The sequence below is a fragment of the Dysidea avara genome, chromosome 10 (genome assembly GCF_963678975.1).
Source record: "Dysidea avara chromosome 10, odDysAvar1.4, whole genome shotgun sequence".
Taxonomy (NCBI): Eukaryota; Metazoa; Porifera; class Demospongiae; order Dictyoceratida; family Dysideidae; genus Dysidea; species Dysidea avara.
In genome coordinates, this window is record NC_089281.1 from 8,740,218 (window position 1) to 8,761,545 (window position 21,328).

Consider the following 21,328-nt stretch of genomic DNA (forward strand, 5'->3'; position numbering starts at 1 on the left):
TGGACACTTTCCCTACATGTTGCATGCATGAGACTAACGTGCAAATTTGTGTTAACACTTTATATATATGTCATAAAATGTACTGATACTAAATGCTGGCATGCACGTGACGTACATGGTGTTTGTTAACACTATGATTACTGCTATATCTAATGCTTACCATGCACCCCGGCTGCTATGTAAAGTATTACTGACTATCACAGTATGTAGAACTGTCATACAAACAGGAGTTATATAACTATTTCTCACAGTTCTAACAGCCATGCAATTGTTGGTTTTCATTGTGGGATTCTACACGCAGCATGCCAATGTGCATGTATTATGCATGGTACATGCATGGCAATGGAATTTGGTCCCTGTATCCATGGTACATGCATGTCCCCCTCACTGTAACATCCATGCTCCATGATACATGCACTTCACATTCATGTGAAACTCATGTTACAGTAATGATGCATGGAGGTTCAAGTTAGCTGGCCAGAGATGAAGCAATTACTCTACATCACACTCTCTTTCTTGTAATGGTAAACAATCTTTCATTACTGTACCCACAACATATATCCTATTTTGAACCCTAACCAAATGCCATAGTCACATTCTACATAACCCTAGGAGTTGGTATAAAAAAGGACTAATAAGATGGCCTAGTATAAGAGTGTGCATGGGTACAAAATAATAGTCTATTAATACTCACATAAAAAGCATATGTACACACATCAGTTGTATCACATCATCACTCCACCAGACGGTTTCTCATCTTACATCTGCAGTCTTTACGTATCAACATTTGGGAAGCAACTGGGAAGTTAACAATATTATTTTAAAGTCTTTTTGTGACCAAACAATATGGTACATACAGTATGGTATAATTATAGTTGTAGGTATACAGTACAGTACAATTCAGTATGGTATATAACAACAAATAAACTAGCATGACTAAGGTAGATACTAAATTTGCGGTTTAGGTGATGATCCCCTTGTTGAGCTCGAGCGCTTTCATAGCAATGATTCCTACTACGTAGCTTGTAATCCCATGCACCATGTTCAAGGTTAACAGATGGTGAGGCTACAAAATAAGTACATATCAAAAGTATTTGTCTCACCACTATAATTCACTTTACAATTGAACCTTTTTTGCTAGAACATTAAAAAACCTTGCAAATGAGACATAGAACTACAGACACATTAAGATCATAATAAAGGGTCTTCATAACCCTGAAACCTTATGTATGTAAAGTAGTCTGGAAGCCCACCAACACAAGGAGCACTTGAAACAATGATCTGATTTGTGTTAGTATACACCATTTAGACCCATGAAATTAGGATACCTCACTAATAAGGGAACTTTTCATGGACAGGTTCCAAAGCACTACAGCACAATACATTGGATTGTTCTTCAGTGACAGAGGTGTCCATCTCAGGGTGTCCATATTGAGAGCTCATGTCTTCAGCATCTGAAAAATTGGTACCGACCTGCAAAATGAAAGCAAACAAAGCCTCCAGCAGCCAGCTAAACACAGCTATTACACCCAGCAAACCAGCACTGGGATGCCTGTGCACCACTCAGGCAGTTGAATCTTGTGCAGGCAAATCCTCCCAGGGCAGGACTAGTGAGTGGATCACAAGGAGAGGTTGCTGAACCTGAATTTCGACAACTACCCACATACCACTAAAGGACAGTTAAAAATTTGCTTTCCCAAAAAATACCAAAGCACATTCCTACGTACATATACATACATACATACATACATACATACATACATACATACATACATACATACATACATACATACATACATACATACATACATACATACATACATACATACATACATACATACATACATACATACATACATACATACATACATACATACATACATACATAACATACATCACCTTTTCGGCCTGTCTCTTGGCAATAGCAGGGTCCTGGAAGAACTGGATCTGGCACAATCTTAGCTTGAACAGTAATGCTGGTGCTGGGTGAGATCACCTTTAAGATGGAGCATTCTACCACATCCACAGTAGAACTCTGTTTGTTTTGGCGGAGGAGGCTGACCAGAACAGTACTTATGGTGTCTAGTTAAATCTCTAGAGCGATTAAAAGTTCTCCACAACTACAGACAAAAGAGCCAGTGACCACAGTGGGACGCCTAGCAACTCCTTCTGACAAAATGGTTTGGCACAAATCATACCACCTTGAACGATCCTGGGCTACCTCATACCACCTGAGAGCATCCAACCCCATCCTCTGAACATCCCTCAAAACTCCACCGCAGCTTAGGTCCATGAAAAGGTCTAGTAGTTAAAAGTTCATACATACATACATACATACATGCATGTACATATGTACTATGCAATATTCAGTCAACTTAGGTTAGTTCTATGGTATGCACACTAGACACATACACTGGCTGTTGTGAGCACAGCCACACTTATCCAGTGAAACAATGAGACAGTTCTGCCTCACAAGTACATTGTCTGTACATTCGAAAATCCTACCTACTGTGTGACACGAGACTGTGCAGTCGGCATTTGTTTTCAGAACATCAAGTCCCCATTATACTGTATACAGCTGGGTTGGCTTTTCCTCAGTTTATAACAGCACCTGGGAAGAATGGAATGGGTAAAGCTGCTTGGTAAAGGAAACAGCAACAACAACTGGGTATTTCTATACATTGCGTGCGATTGCCAAATAATCAGCTATGCTACCATGGGGACACATGCACTACAACACTTAACACACACAACATACACACACACAACATACACGCATTACACTCACATCGTAGTACATACAGTTAATGCACCCATGCACCCACAGAGATCCATATATACTACAAACTGTATCTTTAATTAATCGTTTTAATATTTTTTATGAGACCAATTACAGATCGCATTTATTGGATGCAACCTTTGTCTCACTCTGCTGAGCACTTATTGCAAACACAATTCTCAAAAGGTCACATGGTGATTTATACTTCTGGAGTAGTAATGGAAGAGACTGATTAAGAAACATAAATTGCATCTACCATTAGTTCAATGAAGGCTTCCCCTAAGAAATTTATATGTACGCATGTCCAGCTATAATCAATAAATAATTGCTGGGAAAACTCACCAGCCCAATATACACATTACCTTCAACATTGCATTCGCTTGAGATTAAGAAACCGGACACAAGTTGTCTTGGAATCAAGTCACCAGCTGGTCTGGGGTTTTCTGTATTGTGATGTTGAGATACTGACCCCCTGTTATGTTTACATGTTTTTAGTAGCCTTCTTGTTGGTCCCAAGTAGTAATATAATATGCATCAATTTTCCGACCATCTTTTTCCCATAAATATATTGTGGAAGATTTAAAATTTATAATTTAGTCAAGGGGCTAAGGAGCCACACCGCAGCCCAGGATCTGGAATTCCAGCTGCATTCAGAGCTGATGGAGTGATGCAACAGCCTACTTGATCAGTATTTTACTCTCCTGGCACATAAGTTAATTATAGTCAGAAAGAGCTGACAAGGTTTCTATGCTATTTAGAAACCCAAAGATGATGTGGGCAAGAGTTACCCACAAATTAATTGCCAGGCTGGGGTAATTAATCGTGAGTAGCCAAGCCCACATTGTCTGAGGTGCTAAATGGCATAGAAACCAATGTTCGCTAGCTCTAGAAAATTTTCCTGAGCAAAGTGGATACAGAAAGAGCAAAAGTAAGTGGAAAAACTGTGGCTGCTATATTGATATTTGCTTGATGTACCAGTTGATAGTGACAGATCAGTGCTTAGTAGGCAGTGGCAGAAAGTAAGCAAACGGTAAGGCTATTTCCCTGCTGAGTAGAGGTAAAGTGAGCAAAAGAAACTGACTGCATCTAGTGCATCAATGACAATGATGTCTGTCTTGTGTAGAAATAATAAGCTAACAGTAAGAATATTTCCCTACCGAATGAAGGAGGAAAAGAAAGAGCAAAAGAAAGTGGCAATCTGTGGCTGCCTTCGAGTCTTGATAGTCAGTGTCACACCATGATATCATCAGTGTATCAGCATGAGTTTCTTGCCCAGAAATTAAACAAACAGCTAGGCTATCTTGTTTAAGGCTCTGTTGATTTTCATTGGATAAATTTAGTGAACAACCACAACTATACCACAGGCATTTAGTAACCTCATATAAGCATCAAAGCTATAGGAGATTGAGCATAAATTTTCTAATTCACTTTAATTCTTCCAGTAACCAATCATACTAAAGTCATATTTCATGTTACCCTAGGTTTTGCAATTTACAGGGCTTGATTTCAGTGCTATGAATAAAATGAAAATCAGTAAATTGAATGATGGATTGATGGTTGTGATTTGTGTTCTGAGTATATGGACAGTGTGAGACTCCAAAAATACTGAGCATTTTAATAATCTGTTCTTGTACATAGTTATAAGGTAACAATGTCAACATTTAATCGTAGACTTGTCATGTGCTTTTTCAGTAGAACATTTCATCCTATAGCTCATAAAAACAATTAACAGGGACGGGCAAAACTCATCAAGAGTTTACAGCTTATCAAATGAAGTTTATATACATACCCACGATTTAAAACTAGTACATTCATAGGCTCTATCCAGGTAAAGGAACCAATTTTTATCATCAGTTCTAATTTTGGCTCTGTCACACTGTAAGTGGTAAGTGATCTGACCAGACTAACTGCCACTCAAGTAATCTGCTTGGACCATACAAGATTCAAAGGTGGTAGCAGCAAATGAGCAAGCAGCAGTTTTGTTCCATCGAATGCATCAAACCGGGGACTACTTATGGTGGAGGGATCTGTTAGGCATATCATATGTTGTCCAACCAGACAATTTGCAGTGTTGAAGGGGACCAAATAGCTATAGTTATGCTGTAAGACCCTGTCTAGCAAATGGTCCATGGCACTGAGAAAAAGTATCATGGTGATAACTGTGACAGTGCCTGGCATAGCCATATTAAACTTATTTTCCCCCATTCCTGTCCCATCCTAGTCACAAAAGGCGCTAGTTAGCTATATATAATTACGAATGCCAAAACAGAAGTGCGTCTCTAAGTGCGTGTAGCTAGACAAAAAAATGTACCTAAAAACTCTCCAGATTCCTGGCCTCGACGCTGGCCTCAGTCTATCCGCCGGCCTACGGTACGCATTCCCCTGGCATTCCCCTGGCATTCCCTGTCCTTCTATATATTTATAAGAACGTTCCTATTTCTGGATTTATGATTCCAGGTGGACTAAATTACCTAAAACATGTTAACAGTAACTCAGGTAGAATCTGGCTCGGAATCTGGTGACTACGGTTAGGCCACTCCAAATAAATTCTCTGTTTCCCGTCCACCGCCCGCATCTGGTTACTGTCAGCTCTAAATATTCCATTATTCCGTATTCTTCCATTGTTTTCCGGTTATTATTGCATACTGACAGGCTCAGTAAAAGCCATCTTGAAACTATGTCAGCTCACGTGTCAGCACTGCTATCAACTCAGCACAAACTTCACGTTTGTGCTATTTTTGCAACTTAAAAGGAAGGAACAAGCTTAAGCATTCTTTATACAGCTGTTTATGGTTATGCCAGGCAAATAATGGCTTGAAAAGCTGCCAACCCCATAATGAAATGAAATGTGCCGCCCGCCCGCATGCAAATATGCCTGAGTCCAGGACGGGAAACAGAATTTATTTGGAGTGGCCTTAATAACTACCGGGTAAGTACCCAGATAACAATGCGAGAACCGGGTGACTGCACAGATGGAGTAGTCTCGCGCAGCGGGCGCTTATAATCTCCAATCGATAAGCCCCAGCGTTGAAATAGTGGTCTGGCTGCACGAGACTACAGATGGAGGGTTATTCGTCATTGTTGCATTCTGATAAGTATAACACTTGTCATACTAACCACAGTGGAGATCACTACTACCACCATTATTTCACGCGGCGTAAGTTCTCATATAACTTCTCTAATGCGAGCCATAATTGTACCGACGAGGATTTTTTGGGAAGCTGCGGATTCCCATGGGTGAGCCAGAGTGCTGTAAGATAATTATGTGTCTGCGTGGTTGGAAGATAGTTAAAAATTTTTGTTTATGTTTAAATCTGCGACCGCGGTAAAAGTCGATCAAGTTCGATTTTGACTGTTGACTTTCATGGAAATTCTATTTTCAAATAGAGGCGATCAAGCGCGCCTTTAGGCCCCTATTCGGTGATTATTAGTTTCTCATCCAGCCTTTCTAATTATTATTATGGTGCGGGTGGGAGGGTATTACCTAGTCTCGCGTGGCCAGACCGCTTTTTTTCTTTGTCATTGGGTTTTTTATTTTTTTTATAATTTTTTTTACCCCGGGCTTGATGGACTGCCCTTTCCTACCACCCCCAGCACAGATTGCAAGTGCTGGCCAACTCAACAAAATTAAGCAGACAAATGGGATTCCACAGTCACTAAGTCCACTGACTGTGGAGTCCTGGTGTAAACACCAATGGAAGACCGTGCCCCATGAATACACTGAATTGCCGAACGCAACAACGAAAAGCTCAGGCAACAACGCAGCCAACCCAGAACCACAGAATAATCATCTCCCCACTTTTTGGCCAGAAGAGAAGCAAGTCGCTTATAAAAAACAGTAGCCTCATGGGCTAAACCGCCAGTGGCAGCCATAACAATTGGAGTGAAAGGGAGAAAAAAGGCTCGCGTGGCCAGACCGCTTTTTTCTCTTTGTCATTGGGTAGGGAGAAAAAAGGGTCTGGAACAGTTCGAATCCCACACTCGTCTTGGCACTCTCCGGTTAATTCGGGGGTGTTAACCAAAGAAACGTGATGCGTTTTCAACTAGTAGCCGCTTGCGTCAATCAATTTCAAGCGCGTATTTATAAACCTATCAGCATCTAAAGCTGCCTTTGAGGCGATAATAGATTGAATTGAATGTTAGTTGTTTAGGTAAGCTAAGTCTTTGTTTATTGTTGTACTGTGGCATTCTTGTTACAATGGAGTTTAAGCGTATGGGTTGCATACTTGTGACGTAGCCTCGTGACGTGTCAAGACGATTGTGGGATTCGAACTGTTCCAGACCCTTTTTTCTCCCTACCCAATGACAAAGAGAAAAAAAGCGGTCTGGCCACGCGAGACTAGGTATTACCATTATGCCATTCTTTTATAATATTAACACACTGATGTACAGACTCGGTACAGACCTTGTCCAAATTGTCTTTCTTTCTTACTACAAACATTTCCTTCACCAGCTGATTCTACTTTTCGTGATCGCCAACTGTTTTTCGACAGTCAACTGAAAGCCTGCTTTGATGAAGTCGATAGAGCACGATTGCAACTGACACTGCAGCAATTTGCTAAGGAAAACAACAGTTCTCCTGGTGATATAGCTATAGTGCATTGTAGCGTTCATCAACAAAAATTATAACAGTTTGGTATCACGTGTTCTTCTGAGCATACGCAGAGTAAATAATGGCTTACCATGCGGTAGCTTAAGAAGGATGCGGGCGGTGGATAAGAAACTAATAATCACCAAATAGGGGCCTTATGGTAAAAAGGGGAAGGAGAAAAAGGGTCTCCATAGTGGTTTATGCAATCAAACACCCGAGGACTGTGGGGTGTCTTTTCTCCTCCCCCCCCCCCCCCCCCCCCACATAAAAGATGTGTTCTGGACATATGAGACAATGTAAATTGTGGGTACAAAAATTATATAATATGATGTGGAATTGTCGGACACATACCACTATATTGACTTACATTAGTAAGATTGTAATTAATGGGCATGGCAAGAAAAATAGTACAGTTAAATAAAGCCCCTAAATGAAGTGATATTTTAGATGATCAAAAGTCTTAATACTAATTGCAGATGGTAATTACTTTGTCCATACTGGAAAATGACTTGACCATTGTCCTTTGCTTAAAATTGGTGTTGTTCATTGGCTTTATTCTGACTGCAGTCACAGATGATCATAGTGCAGTGGCTATTTGAATGGCAGTCTTTCATACCACTAAACTTAGCCTCCCATACAATAGCTACTCCCCCTGATGGCACTCATACATACATAATGTAAATAATGAACAAAACTGATTTACCTGTGTTGTTCTATGACTTGTTATATACACACTTATAAAACAACCTGATATTCCTATGGCATCATGTGAATTGTAAATTTGGCTTTCCGCCAATCTTCAAGATTTGATTGGGCTGAAACAATCTGAGCTGGGTCATGTGATCTTCACACATACAGTAATTACAATTATACCACAATTGAATAAGCTCTATAATCCAAGTACTATAGTATGTTCACGTTGAGCTGAACCCTGAAAAACAGCTAAAAATTAAAAGTGGATTTTTTCTCAATAGAGTTAACATTTCTGCCAACCAGATGATTATTGGTAACAGCAAAGGTGTCAACAACAGACATGTACGGTTTGGCTCCATTACAAGTTCGGGAAAGGGCTCTAATGGACACTGTACTTATATGGCTTCTCCATAGGAAATGTATTGTGAAAATTTTGATTGGCTGTAAATATTATGTCAAACATTTGAACAACAAGATTTTGAAATATTTTTAGCGGATCAAGCAGTACTACAAATGAGCCAAATTTCAAGATCATGTTTAATTGCATCCATGAGTTATTAAATGTTTTTGAGGATTCAGCTCAACGTGAACATACTATAATTAACAACTCTCATGGTCTTACTGTGAGACCTAAGGTCACTTCTCAAGGTCTCATACGAGGTCACGCTTTGAATCTCAAGATTCCCAGGCAGTTTTCTATATAACTACCTATGAACCATAGACATTATTAACAAAGGTGCGGCACAAATGCCTTAAACAAGTCCATTTTTTGTGGATTGAATGTTCATGTGATCTCTTCAGTCTGCTACCATATGACCTTAATATTGTCTCTCATGGGCTTTCTATCCCAAACTATTGTGCAGCTGAGTTTCTTGTTGGTGGTAGGGCACCCCTAAGTATCTTCCTATACCACTAAAATTAAAAATACTCTGATACTCCAAATAGTGAATATTGGCATATATGTTGCAAGCTTTTCTGCATCACATCACCTTCACAACAGATTATAAGTGCTATGGAATTAATTTCAGGGATTTTGGTCTATAGAGTGTATTCACATGATCCTATGAGCAAAGTTTGGTGTGACATCAAATGGATTGTCTCTGCATATGTCCAAAGCTCCCCTTGTGTATATCATTACAGTGGACACTTATAGCTCTTTGTGAAAATACAATGAGTCAATAGAATGTGTTGGGTCATGACTTGATAGTTTAATTGGTGATTGAAGGTGTTTTTTTCCTCTGTAGTTACCATGCAATAGTTCACACATTGAGAGGAGATACTCAGATGCTAGTGTGTCATGGGTGTTGACTGCAGCAATAATTGTTTTCTTCATGGTACAGAGTTTGTATGTGTATGTTTTGTGTAGGTACTTACTGGCCACCCTTTTAAAAGGACCACCTTGATAAAGTACCATATCAAGTATATTTCAGTGTACTTAAGTGTACTTTATAGTGTTAAGTATAGGTCTCTCATATGTTGCTAAAGGGTAGTATACTTTGTGACCTTGTAAGTAATCAGTAAATAAATATGTTTTGTCGATGGTCATGTAGTGATCAATCAGGTTTCAGGTCTATATTACACACTTTAGAAAGCCGGATTTATGTTGCTGGAAATAGCCTTTGCCATGACACCACGTGAAAGAAGAACAGTGGTGATATATGTGAGTTGTTTTTACTTTGCAATACTGCTTTGCTTACTATGTCAATGTATGGTTAGTTGCATACAGCCATAGTTACCATAGTAGCTATAGTAAACAACACGGATGTACTAATACTGTATGAATGTATAGTGTACCCCTTAAACCAATTATCAGGACACCGGGTACATACTTTTTCTGTGGAGATAATATGCTCATGTTGAGGTCTTGACACTAACATCCTGCTTCACCTTAGTGTGATATTAGTCACACTCACTTGTGCTTTCTTTCTGTACAATCTCATAACAATGCTTTCAGTCTATATTTGAAAGTAGGAATTTTGGTAACCAATATCACATTTTTTGTAATTTCATATATACTCCATTACTATTTCATAAATCTGGCTTATCAATACTTTGCTATGTACTGTAGCATAAAAGCCAAGTTTTGAATCTGGCTGTGAGTTAGTATAGTTGCATTGTACAGATATAGAAGTGTTTATATGACACAGGTGTGTTGTGTATATCTGTACCTATGTGGTATGTTGCTGTGATGTGTTCCATATAGTAACAGTGTATATGTATTACACAGAAATACATGGACGCTTTTGCTAGTGCTCTTGGATTTTTTCTGATTGGATTTGGTAGTATTTCTGGCTATTCACCACAGTGTATTGGTGTAAAGTTTTTTGATATATCTGATCCTTTGCTTTGGTTTTTCAAGGTAAATACACAATAAAATGTTAAATTGTACTTTACTATAACTCTTGCTACAGTTCACTTTTGCTAGTAATGCAGCGACCATTCTCGGTGGTTGTCTAGTTAGTAACAAGTATAAACTTCGATTGCCAGCAGCATTCATTAGTGCATTTGTTATTAGTGTAAGTCACACACACACACACACACACACACACACACACACAACACACACACAACCCGGCAAAAGCACACAGTAAAAAAATAAATAAAATGAAACAGACATATACACACTCACAGCTGCTATTATACAGTATGTGTTGTTTGTAATTGCTATATGAGTGCAAAGTGACTATAAACACAGCAAGAATATGTATTTATTTACAGGGCATCATACATCCCATAGTGGCATTATTCATCTGGTCAGACAATTGCCATTCATTTTCACCTTATCGTTTTTGCCGTCATCTGGATTGCTTACATTGTTCGTCATTTCAAAACAAGGCATATTTTCTTGACTTTGCTGGTGGTGGAGCAGTACATTTGTTAGGTTTGTATATAAGTCAAAAACATACACAGTGATGTGTATACATTTTGCAGACTCCTACATATGTGACCGAATCTGTGAAAACCTGACATAATGACGCAAGCCTAAATTTTTGGTATAACCAATTGATTGCAATGGGTAAAATATTTGCGTAATTAAAATAAAATAAAAATCTGTAAAAATTTTTAAATGCTTTGTTCATTGTGAAAAAAGGGTCTGATGATAAAAACCTGGATATCATCATATTCACCTACTCAAGAGTTATTCAAAAATCTTTGTTTCATTACAGTGGACAAAAGGATACGTAAGTTATGGGTGTTTATGCCACGTCGAAGCGATTGTACGCGATCAATCTTTCTTCACACTAATTTCGTCTCTGTATGTAGTAAAGAAAGGTGATACAAAGAGAAACTTACCCAGTACTGGACTTCCCTATTTATGGTGAACACAATGGTGCAAGTGGCAACTCTGTACTTCTTTGTGTTCGTAAGTTACAGCTGTTTTTGTAAGCGCCTGTAATTTATTTTTCCTATACTTGTACAATCGACCTTTCTGTTGTTGTTGCTACTTTGTAGGGCTGTAACTCCAAAAGCTGTTGGTATACAAGGCTGAAACTTGGCCAGAGCATACACTTGGCTAAGTAGATTATAAATATTTAATAAGAATTTGAAAAAATGTGCCATTATGCCGCAGATCCAATCACATATACTGTAGTGTCTTGCTATTATGTTCTCATGTTTAAAAATTTTTACATGACTTCTATATTAGAACAATTAATTCTGTATTATGTAGAAAGTATTTGATCACAAAGATGTGCATGATACATCAAATATGTTCCTTTACTTTCAGTATACTATTACAGGAGGCACAGCAGGACTGATGGTATGCTTATTTGCAAAACTACAGCATTGGCGAGATAAGAAGGCCGCTGAAGTAATCTACATGTTGATGATATTTGTATTAACGTTTCTTTACTTTAGGCTGAAATCATTGATCAGGTGGAGTATGAAAGTGTTGATAGTAGCACTGAAGTGCCAGCAGAACCAGAGCCAGAACCAAAGTATGACATTTCCATAAATTCTTCAATGTATCTTTTTAATTTAGGGGGTTTTGGGATTGGATGTACCCAGAGATGGCTGGAAATGAGAATGTAGAAATGGCTGCACTTGGTGTATTAATTCTTTGGTTTGCGTGGTAAGCATTAGTTAATAAGTAACAAAAGTATTTCAGTTTGACTTTATATAGGTTTGCATTTAACTGTGGATCTACAGAAAGTGTAGAAAGTTAGTCTCGTTGTGTCCCTTATTTTCTGCTTTAAAAGATTCCACAGGTGGACACTATGGACTTTATCATGCAGTTCCATCTCGTATTGCTATCAATATGATATTGTGTTGTGCTGCTGGTGGTATAGTTGCTGTAGCAATTGCTTGTTGGGCACAACTACGCTATCGAACTGACTCCATCAATGCCAATGAGATTGCCAATGGGATTCTCTCTTGCTTAGTAGCCATAACTGCTAGCTGTCCCTTTGTGAACTACTGGGCAGCTTGTGTGATTGGCAGTAAGAAAAAATATCATAGTTAGTGTATTTCTACCGTTCCATTATTTACAGTCACTGCTGTGATAGTCTACCATCTTGGATGTTATGCTGAATACAAATTGGGAATTGAGGATACTGCTAGGGTTGTCCCAGTACATGGAGTATGGTATGGTGATCCACAGAACCATGCAACACTTGTTTTGTGTTTTACCATAGTGGATTGTGGAGTTTGTTGGCTGTGGCTGTGTTTGTACAATACAAGGAGAGTTTGTGCTACCTTCATGCCACATTTGAGGGACTATGCTTTTGTGATTTACGATTACCCCATCTGGTGAGCTTTTATTGTGAAACAAAAAATACTGGTTAGTAAGTATCACCGATCTGTAGAGTTGGATAGAAAGAGTTGGTGCACAAGTGATTGGGTCACTAGTGATTTTGGCACTCGGTCTAAGTACTGGTATTGTCTATGGTATTTTGTACATCATCCCAATCCAGCCATTTGTCTCAGTGATAGCCAAGTAAGGCTATTATATCTGTCAACTCAATATCTTAATACTGACTATAGGTTGACTCGCCTTAATCATGATTTACGTGGAAGAAAGTTAAAGGAGCTAAAGTTCTATGGAGGTTTTCTTCTAACTTCACCCAAAGAGGATTTTCTGACTGGTCAAGAAAATCTTGCCGATGTGATACTGCCTTCTAACACTGCTGCTGCTGCTACTAATGTGAATTGTGGACATACTGAGTATGTTTCAGTTAACCAGAGTGATTCTTCTATGGGGTATGTGTCTGGTGAGGAGTTGAGAAATCTTTCTGCCCAGCCAAGGTCTAGTGAAAGTTCTCAGCCATCATCTAGTGGTGCTAGTTCTCAGCAAGCCACTGTTATTAGTATGTCACAGCCATTACTTGGGTACTCTAGGTCACGTCCAACATACAGAAGTGTTAATAACAGTGACTCTACCATTTAAGGTAATTTTGTAAACCACATTAGATGACTGCTGTAAAACCTATTTTATATAATATACTTTTGTCTTTTCATTATTTGCTGTGTATTTAATCATATTATTAGTCTAAGAATTATAAATTTGATTAGGGATCATAGAAAAAAGTAGGGAGGGACATTAAATCCCTACTTCAGTCATGGTTTGTTTACTTTTTAAAACATTATTATGACTGGTGAGTGAATCCACACATACACATTAGAACAGAAGGATGGTGCCAGGCTTATTATTTTCATCTGAATGCACGTCCCAACTATCAATTACTAAATTAGCAAAGTGGCCATTAAATATTCATTTCGGCAATGTTACAAAGAAAGAACAAGGACCTCTGCAATCAATCCAGTCACAATGAAAATCTCAGACAATTCCCATCAGCATAGGGAAGCCATCTACCATGAATCGACACCTCATGCTGTCAGCAAAGATGAATAGGACACTAGTAAGTCTGTGAAGCGGTATGCCAAAAGGCACCTGTCGGGCTGAAGTGAAGTTGAACAATGAAAAAATCAAGCCCATAGCCATTATATCGACATACGCTGGCATAGTCAGGCAGTCACTAAATATATATTTCATAGCAACTTTCCTAACCATAATTGGCCAGGAAAGCCCAAACCTTCATGATCCCTAATAATACAGTACTACTGTACTGTATGATATCTAATTTAATCCAGAAAACCAGTCAGTAACAAGAAACTTGATGCAGCTATTAATGTGTAAAATCTTACCATAAAGCCAAGTATTGATGAAGATGGTAGGTCCTAAACATAATAGGCGAGAGACTTTGTAAAACGTGGAATACGGAATAGCAGAATAAGCAAAACTTATCTTCTGCAAATTTTACAAATAGTTGTATATGTAATTGTTTACATTGTAACAGCTTTACATGACATGCCACGGCAATGGATAAACAAAGTACAATTACTATATATATAACTATTTGCATAATCTTGCTTATTCTGTGCTTTACAAACTCCCATACAGCAACCTCGTTCTTAAAAACATAGTAGCCAAATTGATAAATAATGTTTGTATTATGAACTCTTATACAATATAGATGTGACAATCCCAATAGTATCAACACTTCAATCACTTAAGCTCTTGAATTATTTAAACATGAGGTGTTGATTAGGTTAACACTTTACTATTTAGACACTCTGATCTGCCAACCATGATTTCTGATTAAGACTGTCACCCAATTACATGCAAGCCACAGCTTTTTTTTTTGCACAGTTTATCACCAGTGGTCGGGTAAAAGACACTTTGTACATGAAAACAAACTACTGTTCATTGTGTTCTGTGGGTTGTCTGGTAACTATCCTTGTGTTTTAGTAGATAAGCTGCTGTGAATTCAATCGGATCAGCAGGCCTAAAACAAAAGAAAAATCATGGTATATTTAAATATCACAAAAGGGCGCCTAAATTGAATGAATAAGCGCCCACTCAAACTTGTGTTTATGAAATAGAAACCGAGATAGAAACTTACCTTTCTTTAGCCACAGCAGTCATGGCGTCCATTATAATGGGTACGACAGTGTAGTCTAGGTATGCTCGGGTGCTAAGCGACTGCAAATCCACCGGAGTACGTTCCGCTTCTAAATGTTTACTCTCTTCTGCTACTGTCCGCTAAAGTGAGGGGTAGAAAATACCACGTAAAGTTAACATTGCTGTTCTTACACTAGTTGAGGACGGAACTAAAGTTATTTCGCCTGCTTCCATCACCACTATTTTCGTCCCGTTGCTATGCGATATAACTACAAAGTTTTTGAGGCGCTTATTTGACTCAGCCATACTGATAATTGGGAGTATCCACAAAGTGTCGTATGCTGACTCGGATCGAGCGATTTTATAGGTAGCACTCGTTAACATTTGGTTGTGGGTTAACATAAACGTTTTACCAACGTTCATACCAAGAGCATTGGAACTGAAAAAAAAAATTGGAACTGACTCATGCTATGCGAATGTGACTCATGCTATGCGAATGTGACGCATGTTAGTTTATCAATATGTTGCTGCTTCTGAAGCCACAGAGCCACCCACGTACTTGGGTCTGATCTGTATGCCTTATACAACATTCCTGTAATGATGAATCATACTGATGATGTCATGGTGACTGATATTCAATTACTTGCTATTTACACTGTTTTATTAGCAATGCTTGTATTGTTAGGGGATTTCCCATGCTCCAAAGTCCACAAGTGTGCAAAACTGACATTGCAGAATCACATGATGTCTTATCTGTAATAATACACTATCATGTTAGCAAATTCTAAAATATTTCATACCTTTTAAAGGCATAGGACTCGTATATGGTTGATATATCTGTACCAGGTTGGCCGTGGGTAAGTCTTGATGAGGTATAGTGATAGTCTCTGCTGCAGTTGCTAAGGGAGCTATAAATAGATGTTATAATGTACAGTGATATTCCACTAGAGAATTTTATGAGGCATTGTCAGAAGTTTGTAGACTGCTACTTCTTTGCTCAAAGGAATGTTACTCCAATTGGCCTTATCTGTTGACCTATCACTTTGACTGCGGTTGCAGATCATAGCACAGTGGCTATTGGAGTGACACCCCCTTGTTGCTGAGGTTACACTACTGGTCCTATACTGACATAGGTAAAGGCTTAAGGTCACTCCAAATAAATTCTCCTGCACCCATGCATATTGGCATGCAGGTAGGCAGTCAATTTCCATTATTCCATTATGAGATTGTCAGCCTTTCAAGCCATTATTTGTCTGGTACAATCATAGAAATCTGCTTAAAAGCATGCGTAAGCATGTAGCTTCATTATCTAAGTTGCAGGAATAGCACAAAGTTGAATTTGTGCTGATGATAGCACACTGACATGTGAGCTCACACCCTTAATGAGCCTGTACAGTTTTCAGGAAAAAATGGAAGAATATAGGATAAAAGAACATTTGTAGACAGATGTGGGCGGTGAACGGGGAAACGAGAATTTATTCGCAGTGGCCCAAACTAATTCAATAAACAGACAAAATAGCTTACTAACCAAACGACAGTTGAATACATTCCACTTTAGCCAGAGAACAAGCCGCTGACAAAGTCTGGATTACAAGACCAACTTCTAATTTAGCGCTATGGTTATCTACATAAAAATAGGAACAAACGTTGGTAATGTCAGTAGTCAAACTCACATGTTACTGTGTGTTCCTTAGTGACTGCTATAAAGTGCCACTCAACATTAGCACCTCTTGGGAGACCAGACACAAGTGGATATGCAATGGGACAATACAATGATGAACCGGCAGCCTAAACAAATAAACATTGTTGCATACAAAGAAGTTGCGATACCATTGTATACCTTTTGCCAAGCCATTTGAGCATACTGAACAGCTTCTAATGATGTACAATAACACACTCCTTGAAGAATGTGACTTAAATCTGAGCCTTTAACTTTCAAAACACTGATAACGTGATCCAGAGATACCGTGGCTTCAATTTTGGCAGGAACTAATGTCATACAACCTGGAACAAGTCCTATTTGACCAGCAAGAAAAATCACATCGCCAACCTACTAAAAAAATGAGAAGACCAACCACAAAAAATTATCTGCATACTTTACAAGCTTGGCTGTATGGTCCAATGTTAGCAGGTGCCCAGTGTGATATAGACTGTACATGAAGGTGTGATATAGATACATCATTGTTACTTGTGTTCACAAATAAAATGTCCATTCGTAGAAGAAGTGGATGGGGCAAGTCAAGTTGTACACAAACTCTGACAATGTGACTAATCGGTATATGCAACACAAGACACATAACACTAACCTTGCTGGAAGATCACTGGCAAAAGCTTTAGCATATGCTGCATTAATCACAGCATAATCCTGCATGTTTCTTAGGTACAAGTAGACTAATATTGCTTGACTATTATTTGACCCATCTGTAGCTAGCAGAGTATCTAGAATGTATAATGCTATTTGATTTACATGACCGACAATTGATCAATACTTTTCATGTCAAGCATAATATCTTCAGCTGTTGATTCTGGGGAGACAATTAGAGGTTTAGATATTGATAACCACAGATAAGGCCCACAGGGTCTCACACAGGTCTCTGCTGTAAGTACAAAGTATTCCACATACTAGCTATAATTTTTATAGAAACCTTTTGTCTCTGTTGGTACAACTTTCGCAGTCAGTCTCTCCACATATAAAGTGGAGTGATCTACAACTGGTTGATTTACTAATGTCCCATTTGTCTTCTCCACCAGTGATAACTGCTTCAGTTGTAAGTAAGCCACTGGTGCTATCTCATCATCAGAATGAGTACAAACAGAAGAAGAATCTCTAAGGAATTACAAAATAATTTGTTACAAAAGTCAGGTTTATTAAAGCTAAGTACATTTTGAGGTGTTTGTGGAATAGGGGACAGTCTAATGTGAATGTTTCATACTCTCCTCCTTCACCACATACGTTGACTCCATACTTGTCTGCCTGTAGTGTTGAGACACAATGTAAGCCACACAGACAAAGCATGAAAGCGTATAGTGCACACAAACACACACACACACACACACACCAGTTCACAGAGATGGGGGTACATTTCTTCCAGACTCTTTCCCAAGTGTTTGGCTGGCTGCAAGCCCAGACAGGCCACCTTAATGACAACAGCATGTATTCCAGATTGTATCATCTCTTGGAGCAACAATTTTTGGTTACGTCGCCACAGATAGGCCAAGGAAATTAAACCCAATCGAGAACAGCTACAAAAATAACACAAATAATTGGCTATTATAATGAAGTGCACCTAACCAGACCATTCTGCAACAGCAATAAACACTGGCCATTCCTGACCAAGGAAATGCTGTTGACCAATCAATGCAGCCATTGGTAGGCCAATAGTGCAGATCAAATTTTTTTTATAACTGTAATGCACCTATCAATGTAATCCTCGACTACCACTAATATGGGCTGAGGTGGGGGAAGGTGGGGATTTGCATCCCTGAAAATTACAATTCCCCACCTACTGGGGAAATATTGGCAATGCAAACCCCGACCAAGTCTCAACCTGAAAAACTGGGGCTAGGAGGGGATTTGTACGGTTGTCTAGTGATGAGTTAGTTAAGTGGATTCTAGTATGAACGTAATAGCTAGCACCCAAGACACTCCTTCCTAAACTGAAAGCACACACCTTTGCTGTCTGAGTGAATTTCTTTAGTGAAAACAATCCCCACCATGTTGGGGAAATTTAGCGATCAATTCCCCCACCATCCCCGACCTTTCCCCACCCTCAGCCCGTATTAGTGGTAGTCGGGCATTACATTGATAGGTGCATAATTCTTTTAATACCCTTCTAACTTGTATTGTTGCATTGTTAAACACTATTCATTCAAATCTCACATTTTAAAACAATGGGGAGCCCCCCAGACACACCCACAAGGCTAAGACAGCACAACTCATGTCTTAAGACCATGCAATTTTACAAATGGCCAATCAAATTTACTTTTGATCAGTCGTTCTGTCAAAATTCTCTTATTATGTAGTACTCTGCAGGAAAATTATCTGACAAATCTTGTTATGTGGTCGGACATGCTCAATATACTTTCCAAAAGTGTTCATACATTATAACAGAAATGGTCAGAAAATGACAGATGTGACTATAATTGGATTCTGCAAGGTCACCAGCCAACCTGAAGTTCTGGTGACAGATTTGTGTGGAAAGTGGCCAGCCTAACACAGTCACTTTTTATAATAGGCTGCCGATGGAATGTACCACAAATTTTGTTTATTAGAATGACTGCTCAATTAGAATGTTTCATGTCTCTGATAAAGTGTATGTTCTATTAGAATGAATGACTGAAATATCATGTTGGCACTTATAAACTCCTTCCTGCTATGATCTTGAGAAAAATGAGTGTTCAATCAGATGCTTTGTAATAGTTTGTATGTAGAAATTCATTAAAAAGCTATCACTTAAGATGTGCACATTTAGGCAGTCCAGGAAGCTAAAATTCATTAAACAATATAGTGCTTGCTGCTATTGATACTGATGAAATATCTGCTAGAATACATCTGTTGTGTCAAGTCCACTAACCAGGGATGTGGCCAGACATTTTCAAAAGGGGTTTCAAACAGCAGTACTGATTTACTGATGTGGGTGATGGGGTCAGCCACTGATGGACTTCTGAGGATTTTCATATACCATGTACATTACAGCCACATAAACTCAACTATTATTAGTTGAATACTAAAAATAGCAATGTAGGTGGGCAGATTTATATTTAATAACTTGGTAACTAGCTCACATGGCTCAGAACATAATTTTCTTGCTCTGGTCTAGCTAATTACTAATTTTAAAGGGCTGGAATCAGGTCCAAACATCTTTGATGCCGCTAAGAAAATGCAATGTGGTTGTAGGTGAGAAACTAAGAATTAATCTTATGTAGCTTAATGTGTTTTTTTGTAACAGTTTAAGGTACAGCCCTCTCTGAGTAGGACTAAACATTTATTGACAAAATGGAATAGCTTGTAAAATACTTTAATAAACATCTTGTACACTCAAGTGATATAATACAGGAGGTCTATGTGGCCAATAACCATACCTGGTCTGTAAGTTCCAATGGAACTCTGAAACTCAAAATTCCACAACACAGTTTCTTCTTTGTTCATCAATGAATATTTGTATGAATGCTCTAATAGAATATCTCAAAAAAAAAAAAAAACTTTCATTATAAACTGTTGTGCTACACTGAATGTTGTTCCTCGCTACTTCTGTGCAGCCAAACAAAATGGTGTGCTCAGTTCCTCACTGAATTGCAAAACTTGAAATCAACTCCTTTATTCTAACTGGTCATGGCCAGCTGTTAGCATTTTTAAGACCAAGGAGAATCATACATTGATGCTTTTTGAATAGTATGGGCACTTGACATTCAATTCAAACCTCAAGGTTTGATCACCCAGAATATTATGCATAAGGCCACACAAACTTAAATATTAGTTTCTCATCTTCCTGTACTCAAAATAGCATTGTGGGAGGGCAGATTTTTATTTTATTTTTTACTAACTAGATAGCTGAATTAGCCAGCTAAATGACTCAAAATGCAATTTTCTTAGACTGCTCTAGTAAATGGTGCTAATTGGCCTCCCTTAGCCATCAGTGGTGCAAAAAAAATCCTTGATGAGGTAAGAAAAATGGCGGTGTGGGCAGGGATGAGAAACTAATAATTAAGTTTATGTGGCCCAACTTGTGAAACATTTAATTACTACTGGTACTTGAGGTTCCAAGTATTTACTTACACATTCTCCACTCTGACTCGCTGGTAATCAGACAAAATGGCTCCAACTGACACACCTTGTATGTCACACTCTTCCTAGACCCAATGTGGACCACATGATTTAATATAAACTTTGCAGCCACACCCACTTTTACTCTCTTCAGCAAGCGATACAAATCCTCCACTTCATCATCTTCATCCATTGGTTGATAACTGAGAGAGTTGTGAGATGTGGTCTTGCATTGAGTGGTCTCTTGGAACAAGGGAAGTTGCATGGCTTCAGCATATAGGGAAATTCCCTCATGACCAACTGTCTGGAACATGTAGCTATCCTGCTCTCCTGAGATATGTGTACATTACCCCACTACTAATAAACGCGCACAATTTTATTTCTTGCAACACCTGATTGAGCTGGCTGGAGATTTGCTAATGCCACGACCTCGTGACCGGCCGCCACGCACTGCATCATGTTGTAACAGCTGTCCTTCCCCCCGCTATGAACCAATAAGAGTTACAAAATAAAATAAAAACATGCTCATCGTGATTACCTTATGAGTCCAACTACGCGCATCCTTTACCTCAAGCGCTAGACAGATTGAAATCACGTGTA

The 21,328-nt window shown here is 38.7% G+C and overlaps 2 protein-coding genes and 1 long non-coding RNA gene across 8 annotated transcripts; 1 reads left to right on the plus strand and 2 right to left on the minus strand.

The window, feature by feature from the left end:
• Positions 1 to 564: 564 nt before the first annotated feature.
• On the minus strand, positions 565 to 5,477 carry LOC136267908 (uncharacterized). 4 transcript variants are annotated; one of them, XR_010706818.1, is made up of 5 exons: positions 5,251 to 5,474; positions 5,091 to 5,190; positions 2,506 to 2,611; positions 1,900 to 2,301; positions 568 to 798 (listed from the first exon to the last, which is right to left on the minus strand). It is a non-coding gene; the product is annotated as an uncharacterized lncRNA (long non-coding RNA). The 4 variants fall into 4 exon arrangements; XR_010706815.1 differs by having other exon boundaries at positions 565 to 798; positions 1,900 to 2,611; positions 5,251 to 5,477; XR_010706816.1 differs by lacking the exon at positions 5,091 to 5,190 and having other exon boundaries at positions 572 to 798; positions 5,251 to 5,469.
• Positions 5,478 to 5,746: 269 nt separating this feature from the next.
• On the plus strand, positions 5,747 to 13,565 carry LOC136267906 (putative ammonium transporter sll1017). 2 transcript variants are annotated; one of them, XM_066063086.1, is made up of 15 exons: positions 5,747 to 6,016; positions 9,308 to 9,397; positions 9,652 to 9,723; positions 10,291 to 10,422; positions 10,475 to 10,579; positions 10,782 to 10,944; positions 11,804 to 11,874; positions 11,922 to 12,001; positions 12,046 to 12,135; positions 12,187 to 12,224; positions 12,272 to 12,502; positions 12,554 to 12,647; positions 12,698 to 12,812; positions 12,869 to 12,999; positions 13,047 to 13,565. In XM_066063086.1, the coding sequence occupies exons 1-15, from the start codon at positions 5,840 to 5,842 to the stop codon at positions 13,447 to 13,449; spliced, it is 1,992 nt and encodes a 663-aa protein (XP_065919158.1). In that variant the 5' UTR covers positions 5,747 to 5,839; the 3' UTR covers positions 13,450 to 13,565. The 2 variants fall into 2 exon arrangements, with proteins under 2 accessions (XP_065919158.1, XP_065919159.1); XM_066063087.1 differs by having other exon boundaries at positions 5,779 to 5,936.
• A 1,459-nt stretch (positions 13,566 to 15,024) lies between these two features.
• Positions 15,025 to 21,315, minus strand: LOC136267907 (uncharacterized). Of its 2 annotated transcripts, XM_066063089.1 has the most exons (17): positions 21,267 to 21,315; positions 21,121 to 21,212; positions 20,868 to 21,058; positions 20,741 to 20,814; positions 18,024 to 18,207; positions 17,847 to 17,938; positions 17,610 to 17,791; positions 17,454 to 17,561; positions 17,271 to 17,403; positions 17,061 to 17,220; positions 16,805 to 17,014; positions 16,638 to 16,752; positions 16,493 to 16,588; positions 15,765 to 15,872; positions 15,524 to 15,717; positions 15,157 to 15,403; positions 15,025 to 15,105 (listed from the first exon to the last, which is right to left on the minus strand). In XM_066063089.1, the coding sequence occupies exons 1-15, from the start codon at positions 21,287 to 21,289 to the stop codon at positions 15,611 to 15,613; spliced, it is 1,875 nt and encodes a 624-aa protein (XP_065919161.1). In that variant the 5' UTR covers positions 21,290 to 21,315; the 3' UTR covers positions 15,025 to 15,105; positions 15,157 to 15,403; positions 15,524 to 15,610. The 2 variants fall into 2 exon arrangements, with proteins under 2 accessions (XP_065919161.1, XP_065919160.1); XM_066063088.1 differs by having other exon boundaries at positions 15,157 to 15,717.
• Between the last annotated feature and the right edge of the window lie 13 nt (positions 21,316 to 21,328).